The 12185-nt window shown below is 39.1% G+C and overlaps 1 protein-coding gene across 1 annotated transcript in view; it reads left to right on the plus strand.

Annotated features, from left to right (window-relative positions):
• Positions 1-956: 956 nt before the first annotated feature.
• DNAJC1 (DnaJ heat shock protein family (Hsp40) member C1) overlaps positions 957-12185 on the plus strand; it is a 177113-nt gene continuing 165884 nt past the window's right edge. The window contains exon 1 of the mRNA XM_003786763.2: positions 957-1487. Coding sequence (XP_003786811.1) covers positions 1284-1487 — 204 coding nt within the window. The 5' untranslated portion in view covers positions 957-1283. The remainder of the gene's footprint in view (positions 1488-12185) is intronic.

Genomic DNA, 12185 nt, shown 5'->3' on the forward strand with positions numbered 1-12185 from the left:
CAGTAAGATTTGCTTCCTAGATAGTTCTTTTCTAGCCTTTATCAAACATAATAGCATATTCTTACTAGGAGAGTGAAAGTAGTTTTATCATTAAAACTTGATTTAACTGGCTTGATTACCAGCTTGATTTAACTGGCCAGATCCACAATGGGAAAAGCACGAGGGCAAACCTTCAAAATTGTGCTAGCTTTCTGCATTATAAGAGCAGTTCCTTCTACTTTCTCAAGTAGAGTAGGGAATCAGGAAAGAGAAAGGTGAGAAAGCAAAAAAAAGTTTACACATGAGAACAATAGGAGTGGAGGAAAAAAAATTAAAAAGAGACTGAACAGAAGCAATGTAACACCAGGAGCTGAGACATTGTTACAAAATAAAATAAGCTTTCAGTCTGTGTCTTTTAAAAACATCTCAAATGGAAAAGAACCCCAATTAAGGTGCATAGACTATATTTCTCCTAAAACTATGATTGAGTCATCATTATTAATTCTAGTACGCTATTTTATGGTACTTTGCCTGTAAGTCTTAATTCATACGTTTTGCCTTGGCTCAAATTCCTTTTCTGCTTCACTTCTCGCAAAAAGATTCTCTCAGCAAGATTTGCCTCTTTCAGGCCTAGTTCATTTTCCCTTCTCTTTGCCGATGGAATAATTACATGTGTGGAGCAGAAGCCATAATCAATAAATCAGGCTTCAAAATGCTTTCAGTGTTCAATATAGAAGGACAAAACGATAGCTATTTCGCGGGATGTCTATATACGGGATGTTCCAGGTAGATGCGTGATGTCTATAACTGCCCATGTGTCTTAATGGTACAGCTCCTCGGGAGGTCCAACTCCTCGGAGCGCTCCAGTGACTGAGAGGCATTTCCCCCGGCCCAGCTCCGGGGCTCCCAGCGCCCCCACTTCCGGTCCCGCCCCCGCCCCGCGGTTGCTAGGAGACGTGATGTCACCGGAAGCGAGGCCTGCGATAGGCTGAGGCGAAGGGAAGCCTCTCCCCCTCTGCCAGCCCAGCGCCAGGCGCTGGCTCTCCAGCTGTTTGTAGGCCTGGGGGCGAGGGTCCGCGGAAGGTAGAGCCGGCTGCGGCCCCGCCCGCTCACCCTTGGGTCCGGCCGCCGGCTCCCGCCACCCTCGCGCTGCCTCTGGGGCCGGCCGCCTGGGGGGCGGCTCCAGAACCGCTGCCCGCGCTTCCGACTGACCGGCTCTGTTGCCCACAGCCCGCGCTGCCCGCCACGTCCCGGGGCTCGGCCGACGGCAGTGCGTGGCGAGTGACCTCTCCGATCCTGGCGCGATGACGGCTCCGAGCTCGCTGGCGCGGCTCCCTCGGTGCGGCCAATTGGGGCTCGTGCGGTTCCCGCCGCCGCCGCCGCTGTGGCGGCTGCTGCTGCTGGCGGCCGCGGGGCCGGCGCGCGGCTGGGAGAGCGGAGACCTGGAGTTGTTTGACTTGGTGGAGGAGGTGCAGCTCAACTTCTACCAGTTTCTCGGGGTGCAGCAGGTAAGCGCGGGTCCGGGCGGAAAGGAGGCCGGGCTTTGACCCCCTTTCGTCCGAGGGGGACGGGCCTGGAGGGCAGAGCTTCGTCGCTCCGGGCTCTCCTCAGAACCACAGACTTGTCCGCCTTCCCAGTTCTTCAAGTTCCAGTCCCAGTGACAGGCTGGACGGGACCATCAGCCTGGGGGTGGTGATGCCGTCTTTTTGCTCTGGCATTCTGGAGAAGACATTTGCAGCCCCCAGACTGTGCGGAAGGGAAAAAATGTTCCCCTCACACCTGTGCTTTACTTTCCGGCCCCTCCAGAATGTGAGAACAAGCAGCCATGTCTCACCCTAAATTGTCATCTTCCCACTTAGACTTACTCAATCTCAGCCGCTTCCTTTCTTTCTTTCTGGGAAGATAGAAATGGATTTTATCCAAAGTCTGTATTGAAGAAGTTTTTCTTACTTTGTACTTTGTAATCTTTTTAGACTGTTGGATAGGGGTTCGTACCTAAGAAATATGGAGGAATTTGAAGCTTCTTCTAGGGTGGTCCTGGAAGTTGTAGAAGGAGCTATTAAGCTTTTGGGGCAGTAGAGGACTTGGGGTGCCATTGAAGAGAAGCCCAACCAGTAGTGCAGGGGCTTTTTTCTCTTTTTCTTGTTTGTTTACTCTCCCCCCCCTTTTTTATTTCGAGACACTAATTTATAAAATTCTTTTCTTTTTATTTCTACTTTTGAGGATTGTTGAGTTAAGGTAGATATCTTGTCTCTACTTGAGACCTAGTACCAGGAAGAAGATGACATTTCATTGCTTTCATGATTATGGGGTGAAAGACTTAGAATTTCATACTACCTGATTGAGCCCCTCATACAACGCTGTTAATATTGTCATCAGGGTAGAAAAAGAATTAACATTTGCCAATAGTCATTCCAGGTACACTTCACATGACTGAATAGGAAATGCACATCCCTCCTCCCATAGGTTATCAGAAATTTCACTGAACTGTTGAACTTATACTGAAATTTAATTTTCAGACATTGCATTTTCATTTCATTATTGAATATAAAATTGTTTAAAATTTTGTATTTTTGTAAGAGTTATAAAATATTAGCATTTCACACTTCAGATACATATTTGCAGTTTTGTAATAACTATGATTATGATCTGTTGTTACATGGTGCCTCTTTTTTTGCTCGCAGAGAAAAATATACTTTTTTTTGTTTTTTTAAAGAGACAGAATCTCACTTTGTCCTCCTCGGTAGTGTGCTGTAGCATCACAGCTCACAGCAACCTCCAGCTCTTGGGCTTAGATGATTCTTTTGCCTCAGCCTCCTGAGTAGCTGGGACTACAGGCATCCAACACAACCCCCGGCTGGTTTTTTTTTTTTTTTGCAGTTTGGCTGGGGCCAGGTTCGATCCTGCCACTCTTGGTACATGGGGCCGGCGCCCCACTCACTGAGCCACAGGCGCCACCCAATATACTTTATTTTTAAAGTACGCAATGATGCAATATTTGTAAAAATAATCAGTGAAATTATACTTCTGAAGGCTTCTAAGAATGACTTTAATGTTTAATGACTTTAATAATCATTTAGAATTGATCACGATTGAATAAATTCTGTAGGTAGAGTCTTATATACAACCTATCCAAAGAGAAGATACACTTCCTAGTTATTCATGAGAAATTAAGCCCCTTTGAGAGAGTACAGAAACAGTAGCAGTAGTTTAAAATTTAGATTATGTAATCTAGTCTTGCATCTGAATTCTGGTAGAATTTTCATTTGTAATTTCATACGACTTAATTTGCAGAGTTAATTAGGTAGTGTGAATAACCAGAGCATTTGACTATATGGGCAGAGCTGAGAAAATAAAGAAGCATAGATAATCAGGAAGATTATTTCTGAAGGAAGAATTTGAAAATAAGGATCCAGAAAATTGTTTTTTTTTTTTTTTTACAGAGCCTCAAGCTGTCCCCCTGGGTAGAGTGCTGTGGCATCACACTCACAGCAACCTCCAACTCCTGGGCTCAAGCGAGTCTCCTGCCTCCGCCTCCCAAGTAGCTGGGATTACAGGCGCCCACCACAACGCCCGGCTATTTTTTGGTTGCAGCTGTCATTGTTGTTTGGCGGGTCAGGGCTGGGGATTCGAACCCGCCACCTTAGGTGTACGTGGCTGGCGCCTTAGCCGGTTGAGCTATAGGCGCCGAGCCCAGAAAATTGTTTTAATTTGTGTTTCTCCATCCATCCATTCTGAAATTGGAAAAAGTGCCAGAAGGAATTTTATTCTATTAAACAGAGACACCTATTGGAACAAGTTCTTTACATTCAATCTTAACTTTCTTAGAAGACTTTCAGAGGACCAGAAGTTTGGTAGAGACAAGCACAACCTGTCTTAGTTATTTAACATGTAATTTTCAAGCCAGAGACGTAATAGTCTCTCAGTGACTAGCCAGGCCTGAGGAACCAGACCAGTAGTTGGAGGCTACTCAGTGGAAGCCTGGCTCTGCACTGATCAGTTTTGTTGCTGTGATTCATTCAACAGGATTTTGTTTGGTGCCTACTGGATTTTAAGTATTAGGAGTTACTCTTTATTTAAAACAAAATTCCTAACCTCTGGAAACTTACAGCTTAGTTGGGGGAAATTAAGTAAATACAAATATCAGATAGAGAAGGTCTCTGAAGGAAGTCAGGGAGTGAGCCAAGTAGATAATTGGTGTGTGTTAGGCTGTTCAGGGTGCTACAATCAAATACCATAAACTGGATAGCTTGTCAACAACAGAAATTTATTTCTTACATTTCTGGAGGCTGAGAAGTCCAAGATCAAAGCACCAGCAGATTTGATGTCTGGTGAGGGAGTACACGGCACCTTCTTACTGCATCCTCAGTGGTAACTCTCTGGGGCTGCTTTTAAAATGAGCGCTTAATCCCATTCCCAAGGGCCCCGCCTTCATAACTTAATTATTGCTCAAAGGCCCTACCTTGTAACACATTGAGGATTAGGTTTCAACATAGGACTTTTGGAGGGGCATAAACATTCAGATCATAGCATGGTAGAAGAGCAGACGGTAAGTGCAGAGGCCATCAGACAGGAAACTTAGTGTGTGAGGAATAGCAAGGCAGCCAGTGTTGGCTGCAGCAGAGTTGTTTAGGAGAACAGCAATAGGATGTGGAAACGAGAGATCGGTCACAGGGAGGTCAGGGGAAGATCATGTAGGGCTTTGTAGCCCTTAGAAGGACTTTAGCTTTTTCTTGTTAGTAAGTTGGGGGTTTAGTTGGGGCAGGTGTTCAGTAGAAGAAATGCATAATGTGAGTTGAATTTCAAAATGGTCACTTTGTGGTGCTGAGGATAGTCTAGAAGGCATCAGTTATTTAGAGGGGTAGTTGTGGTAGCTTAGATGTGAGTGATAACAGTGGATTTAATTTGAACATGGAGTTAATTGGATTTTACTAATGGTTTCAATGAGGGCTGCGAGAGAAAAAAAGGGATTAAAGATAATTCTAAAAATTTTGCCTCAGTAACTAAAAGGATACAGTTGCCATTTATAGAGATAGTAAGGCTTCAAATAGAAGCCTTGGTGGGAAAACACCAGGATTTGGGGGTTTGGTCATGCTAAATATTTGCTGGTAAATATTCTTGTATAGCTAGTATGTAAGGAGTGGGTTATTCAGATGTGGGGTTACAAGAAGAAAGGTTTGGGCTATAGATAGGAATTTGGGAGTCCCTGGCACTTAGCAGGTAATTTGAAGCCACAAAACTAGATGAGTTCATCAAGGGAATGAATGTAAAAAGAGAGAAGAGTAAGCTAAGTCTTGGAGACTCCAAAACTTTAAGAGTTAGAGAAATGAAGAGGACGCCACAACAGAGATGGAGGAGGATCAGCCAGTGAGGTAAGAGGCAAAGCAAGACAAGGCGTTCTCTTTCAAGTCAAGTGAGGAAAGGGTTTCAAAAAGGGGAAAGCTATCAGCTAGGTTAAATGATGATGATTCAAATACAATGAGTTCTGAGAATTGACTTTGGATTCAGCAGTGCAGAGGTCACTGGCTACCTCAGCAAGAGCTGTTCCAGTGAAGTGGTGAGATCAATAATCTGGTTAGATTGGGTTCAGGAGAGAATAAAGAGGAAGAATTGGAGACAGTTCCTATAGAAAATTCTTTTGAAATAGCCATATCTTAAACTAGAAGTCAGGACAGTAATGACTGACTGTGGCCACTTTTCTACCAGTTCCCTGTCAAACATCTACTTATTGGGGGAATTATAGTTTAGTTTAAGTTACAATGTTATATTGTTCCATTTAATAAATATTTAAATGTCTACTAGGTGCCTAACTATAAAGAAAATAAATAAGGTATTATCTGTCCTATAAATGAGCGACCAACTTGCCCAGGATCATAAGGCCAGGAGGTGTCTTGATCCAAGTGCTATAAGTCATCTTTTATTCCAGTTATAGAGATTAGAGTGATGAAGTAGATGCTTGACAGTTTTTACTCAACGAGTTATATTATTTGTCTTTGGTCTTTTATAGCCCTCATACAGGAAAGAAATCTCTTTCCGTGTATTCTTAGATTTCAGGTTGGTTTTAGGAGTCAGGAAGGGGTTCCAGAAGTCTTAAGGGCTCTTCCTAGTTTTAGAATTACCTTAATTGTTCACTGGGCATTTCAATTTGGTATTTCATCTTTTCAGAGGAGCTGGAGGAAGATCAGAGAAGTGTAAGAAAAAATATGCCTTTGAAGGATATTTTATTAGTAACTTAAATTCTAGGTTCCTGTACAATATTTATATTTTATCTAATAGATCCTAGTTCTTGGACACCAATATTTCTTGTGGAGTTAATGGAAATTCTGTATTTGTTTAATTGTCTTTTGGGGCCATAACTTTCCGTATATTTTGTATGATATTGTAGCCCACAATAAACATTTCATATTTGTTTAAAAGATCTGTGAATTGCAATCTTGACAAGCTAAATTATCTTACATTTTTTTAGTATTCGTTGTACTTTATGATGAAGTCAGAGTAGTCTTCATGGTGGCAGTCACTCATTACAGACTCCTATTCAGGTAGCTAGAAATGTGCTTCTTTCTCTCTTTTTTTTAAAACAGAGTCTCACTATGTTACCTTCGGTAGAGTGCTGTGGTGTCACAGCTCACAGCAACTTCATGCTCCTAGGCTCAAGCAATTCTCTTACCTCAGCCTCCCAAGTAGCTGGGACTACAGGCACCCACCACAATGCCCAGCAATTTTTTTTTTCAGCTTTTGGCTGGGGCTGGGTTTGAACCCGTCACCTCCGGCATATGGGGCTGGCGCCCTACTCCTTTGAGCCACAGGTGCCGCCCTGCCTGGCTATTTTTTGTTACAGTTGTCATTGTTGTTTAGCTGGCCCAGGCCAGTTTTGAGCCCACCAGTCATGGTATATGTGGCTAGCACCGTAACCACTGTGCTACAGGTGCCGAGCCATCTTTCTCATTTTTTAAATAACTTCATCTTTACATGGAGATGAAGGTTGAAACTTGTTTAACAGAAGAAAAGCTATTATTAAGTGATAAATGCTTATTAAATAATTGGATTATAATTTTTAATCAAAATTAATGAGACTTTTAAGCTCATTCCATCTGTACTTTCAAATGTATAGATTGTCTAAATGTACAAAACAGCAGGCCGTTTAGAGGGGAAACAATTACTGCCTACTCAATCTTGCCCCATCCAGTGGGAGGGACTTTCCTAAAGAAATACTGCTGATTCATCTTTTATAACTGTCCATGGAGCTGTGAGTTACATTATTGGAGGATGATTGCTTTTGTTCTATTTTGCTTGATTGGAAAGTACTAACCATTATATAAGCTAAGAGCAGTGGGAATTGGTCTTTTTTCCACCCAGACTCATAAGGCAATTATCCTAGCCAGACTTTTCTTTGAGCATGCTGTCTTGAAGTCTAAACTGGAGTGGGGAGGGTAAAAATTACCCAGAAGTCCATTTAGCACCTATACCTAACCCATATTCTTCATAGCTTTATCAGTAATAAAGGAACATTTCATCTCTATCTGCCTGACTCTTGTGTACTCTCAGTTTGGGGGATGGGAATAAGCAAAAAGCCATTAATGGGACCTTCTCAAACTCTATCACACTCCTTTTTAGGAATGGGGATGATCTTGTTCCTAGATGATTAGTGAATCTGTATTATGATTATCAGGTATCTCCAGTGATTCTTGTGTTGGAATCCATTGGGGTTGTGATGTTGAGTTTAGTTCTTGAGTCTTTTCTCTATTGAGTCTATTCCCTTGTAAATGTGTGCTGTATCATCATAGCATCCCCATTTTTGTTGTAGAATACAAAATTGTTTTTTTCATTTGAAGGGAGGGAGAAATACAAAATCTGGTAGATAACCTGTGCATCTTTCATTATTTCCGATGTAGGCATTATCAAAATTAGTTTCCTTTTCTTATATACACAGTTTAATGTAGTATGGTGTGTAGTTTAGTGGAGGTAGATGGAACTTCTCTTATGGGGGAAAGCAATCTGTTACGAAAATTGTGCCACATATAATCTAGAGCTGATGGAACAGAAATCTCCTTGTAGTAGTTAAGTTTTCTTTTTCTTTTTATGCTATTCCAGGTTTTTTTCTTTACACTAATAATGAGAACATTCTTAGAATTTGTTTTGTCTTTTATTATCTATAGATAATAGACTAAATTCAACTGGAAAATTGGAATTAGCTTCTGTCATTACAATTAATCCCAGAGATATATTCTAAAATCTTATTATATTGATTTAATGGGATGAATTTCAAAATCATATTTCATTCAGTACTGAGAATGAAACAGAGGTTAGGGTAGATATTTGACTTGATTACTGAGAGGAGAATTTATATGGCGGTTATAAGTAATACCTAAACAAGTAGTATGGTAATGTGTTGAATCTATATTAAGCCTGTTCTCAGCTTTGTTGTGTTTTCTCTTAGTGAACTACTTATTCTATAAACTGTTGCTGTGTGATTTTTTTGGGAATCATTTTCTAAGTTCATTATTGGATCTATTTAGAAAGTAATGATACCAATTCCACATATAATTAAAAACAACTTCAAAGTCTTTTTAACAGAGTTATGTAGAGAAAAAGGAAAGGAAGGTGCAGTGGAAAGAGAGACTTCTGATGGGGGGAAGCAGGAACCTAGACCATTTTATCATATTTTCAAAAACTGCGGTCATATTTTCAAATATCTTTATTTTCATCAGAACACTTAATTGTGAAAGATGGCTCCTATGCTAATTAGTGTAAAAATATGATTACTGTGTTTTAAATAACATCACAATATTCCATATTAAGAGCTAAATACTTGATATTTGAGATATGATATATTGACTAAATTTTTTTGTCTAAAATTGTCATTATGACTTCATTAAAAATTTAATCTAGAATTTGTGTTTCATTCCCCATCCTGCTTACTAGTAATTCTAAATCAAGCAAGGTTAGGTAGGGTTCATTCACTTAATCAGTAAATGTTTCTGATTGCATCATCTAGCAACTGGAATCTTATACATAATTAGGCATATTGGAAAAGCAGGGGCATGCCAAGTTCCACATTTCTGGTTAGGGAAAATACATGTATAAAACAATATGCTTCATTGTTAGTTGGATGCCTATTTTATTGCTAGTGAGGCAGTGGCTTTAAGCAATATGCAGCTACACAGTTACCTAATAGAATTTGAATTGTTTAATATTAAAGCTAAGAGTATTAGATCAAGAATTAAATAAAGGACATGCCATCGTATAAGTAGCAGTATTAAAATTAAAAAGAAGCAGTATGAAAATACCACCAAGAGTGAACCCTGGAAGGGAGTAATTTCCTTAGTTAAACAAATTCTGAAATACATACAACTCCTGCTCATAGAAGGCTCAAGAATTTTAAAAGCTACTTGAGATGCTGCTGCGACATGTACAGTGAGCAGTAGTCAATATGGGTAATAAGTTATAGCCAGAAAGAAGATAAGCACTGTTGTCCTCTACTGGGGAAGTCTGAGTAGACCATAGGGAAGTCTAGGGTCCTATACACGCCTGCTAAGGAAAGTGGAAACTTTTTATTTCTAGCCAATCCTTAGGAATTTTATGTCATTAAAGTAGGTCAGATTAAGGAAGCTATCCCATGACCCATTGAATTAACACATTCCTCAAGAAGCCTCTGACTTTTGGAATTTAAAAAAAAATTGCAAATCTTAATTACTAGTTATTTTTGATTACCATACTTTCTGTTAACAGATAAAAGACTACTATTTAGGTTCTCTTCTGACTTTAAGCATTGTTTTGTATTAATAGTTGGTGATTAAATTTGATTTATAGAAGTTAATATGTATATAAAGTAAGAAGACTGGAAATTGTAATTTACTTATAGTTAATTATATCATATCTGATAATACTTTCATATGGAACTTTTACCTATGGTAGAAAATAGACTTCCTGTGTTTAAATAAAGCATTTTTATTTGAACATTTGATTACATTGAAATGACTGCTATGTTGTGTGGGTCTATAGTAGTTATACAGAATTAATGTGTGACTTTCTGTATCACACCTTTGGGAGTACATAGGATTTATCTGAAAGTCAATTAGATTGATCCTAAATGTAGTTATTGTGGAAAGCTTCACACTGTTTCAACTATGCTGCTTTCTGAAAATCTTAGCTTTGAATAACCTTTAAGACCTGCAGCATGTTCTTTACACTAGCCTCCATCAGTAGTAAACCTTTAAGTTGGATTTGGGGTTTGGTTATAGCTAATAGTCATTTGGAGCTAAATTTGGTGTCTAAATCCAGTCAACAAACTCAGGCAAATATAGTTTATGTTGATGAACAGATCCAAATATAAATTTCACATAAGGCTCATAAACTGGTTTGAGGACTGTTGCCAAAAAGGGTCCTGGAAAGTTTTGAGCCATACCATCATGAAGAAAATCTGTAGCCTTACAAGATAGTACTATGTAATGAGTAAATACTTGTTATTTTATAGGTAGCATTTTTTTTTCGATTTGTCTACAAGAGAAAAATGTATAAATAAAAATGATGTTAATTTTAGAGAAATAAGAAAATATTGAGCTAAAGAAAATATTTCCATTATCAGCCTAATTTTAAAAACAAGGATTACAAATGCTTTTTATATAATAAAGGGAGTTAAAGCAGAGTGGCAGAAGAACTAGAATAAGTAGTAGAGATAAAGGCAGTAGCTGAGAATACTACTGAGTAAGAAAGTGGGAAATGCACAGACCCACAGAGAAAAGTACTCAAAAAAAATGCATAAATGCAGATATAAATGATAATGGAGTAATATCTCCATCTTGTGGCCTTTTTTGGATATTGCCATTAAAAATATTGAGGGGTTGTATTTTCACAACTGTAGGCATAAGTAAAAGTAAAATATGAGACAGGTGAAAATAAAATGGTGGGTCAGAGATTTCTTGGAGTATTTTGCAGAGAACTTTGAGATTGAGTTTCCTAGTTGATGTGCTACTAGCAAGTGTTTTGAGATAGTGATGCCGTCCATAGTTTAACAGTCTTAACAGTTTACTCTAGTGACTCTTACAAATACATTCTGTGAAATGCCATGGTACTTGTGAAGGAGGTTGGAAATACATTGCTAAGGCATGAAGTTCTGATGCTTTTCTTCAAGGGGAAAATGTGTAAGAGTTTCTGTATCTGTGTGTGTGTGTGTGTGTGTGTAAATACTGATACAAAGTAAAGATATATTTATAAATGTACAAATATATTGTATAAAATACATATAAAGTAAATTTATATGTGCATATGTAAACATAGAATTGTTCTATAAAATTAGCCTTAAAATATTTTCTAAAGCAAAGATCCTTATTTAGCTCTTATAGATGTAAAAGCATTGTTTTACCTGTGGGTGAGGGGATTTAGATAGAGAAAGAATCAAGGAGTTTTTCATGAATTAGTATTCTTCAGTTACTCAATGTTTGAATAGCCAAGAAATGTTACCAAAGTTTGCAATAACACAAAAGGAGTACTTTAATGACCTGTGACCATCCTCTGCAGGAAGAGAATACTAATGACTTTGGAATGTATAAATATGCAAATTCTGGGTAGTCTAAAGTAATATTTTGTGACAATAGGAGATAATATTTTATATACAAATCTTGACTTATAGATATTTCAGGTTTTTTGACAGGTGACAGACTTCTTTAGGCCATTTGTTTCTTAGAGTAGCATTTTGTGATAGCTATGGTGCAAGCCACAGATGTAAGTTTAAATTTTCTAGAAGCTGCATTTAAAAATGTAAAAATGAAACTCGTGAAATTATACATTTTATTTGCCACCATATATCAAAATTATTATTTTAACATGTAATCACATTTTCAAACCATTATTAATGAGACATTTCACATTCAAGCTTTTTGTACATTAGTACAAAAGACTTTTATCTGCAAAATGTGGGGTATATTTTACATTTTTACTGCTAGCACACCTCAATGTGGATGCTAAATTTTGGTTGAAAGTACTGGCTCGGCGCCTGTGGCTCAGGCGGCTAAGGCACCAGCCACATACACCTAAGGTGGCGGGTTCGAATCCCAACCCGGGCCCGCCAAACAACAATGATGGCTGCAACCAAAAAATGGCCAGACGTTGTGGTGGGCACCTGTAGTCCCAGCTACTTGGGAGGCTGCGGCAGGAGACTCGCTTGAGCCCAGGAGTTGGAGGTTGCTGTGAACGTGATGCCATGGCAC

Source organism: Otolemur garnettii, unplaced genomic scaffold (assembly GCF_000181295.1).
Source record: "Otolemur garnettii isolate 467f Iridium unplaced genomic scaffold, OtoGar3 scaffold00019, whole genome shotgun sequence".
Taxonomy (NCBI): Eukaryota; Metazoa; Chordata; class Mammalia; order Primates; family Galagidae; genus Otolemur; species Otolemur garnettii.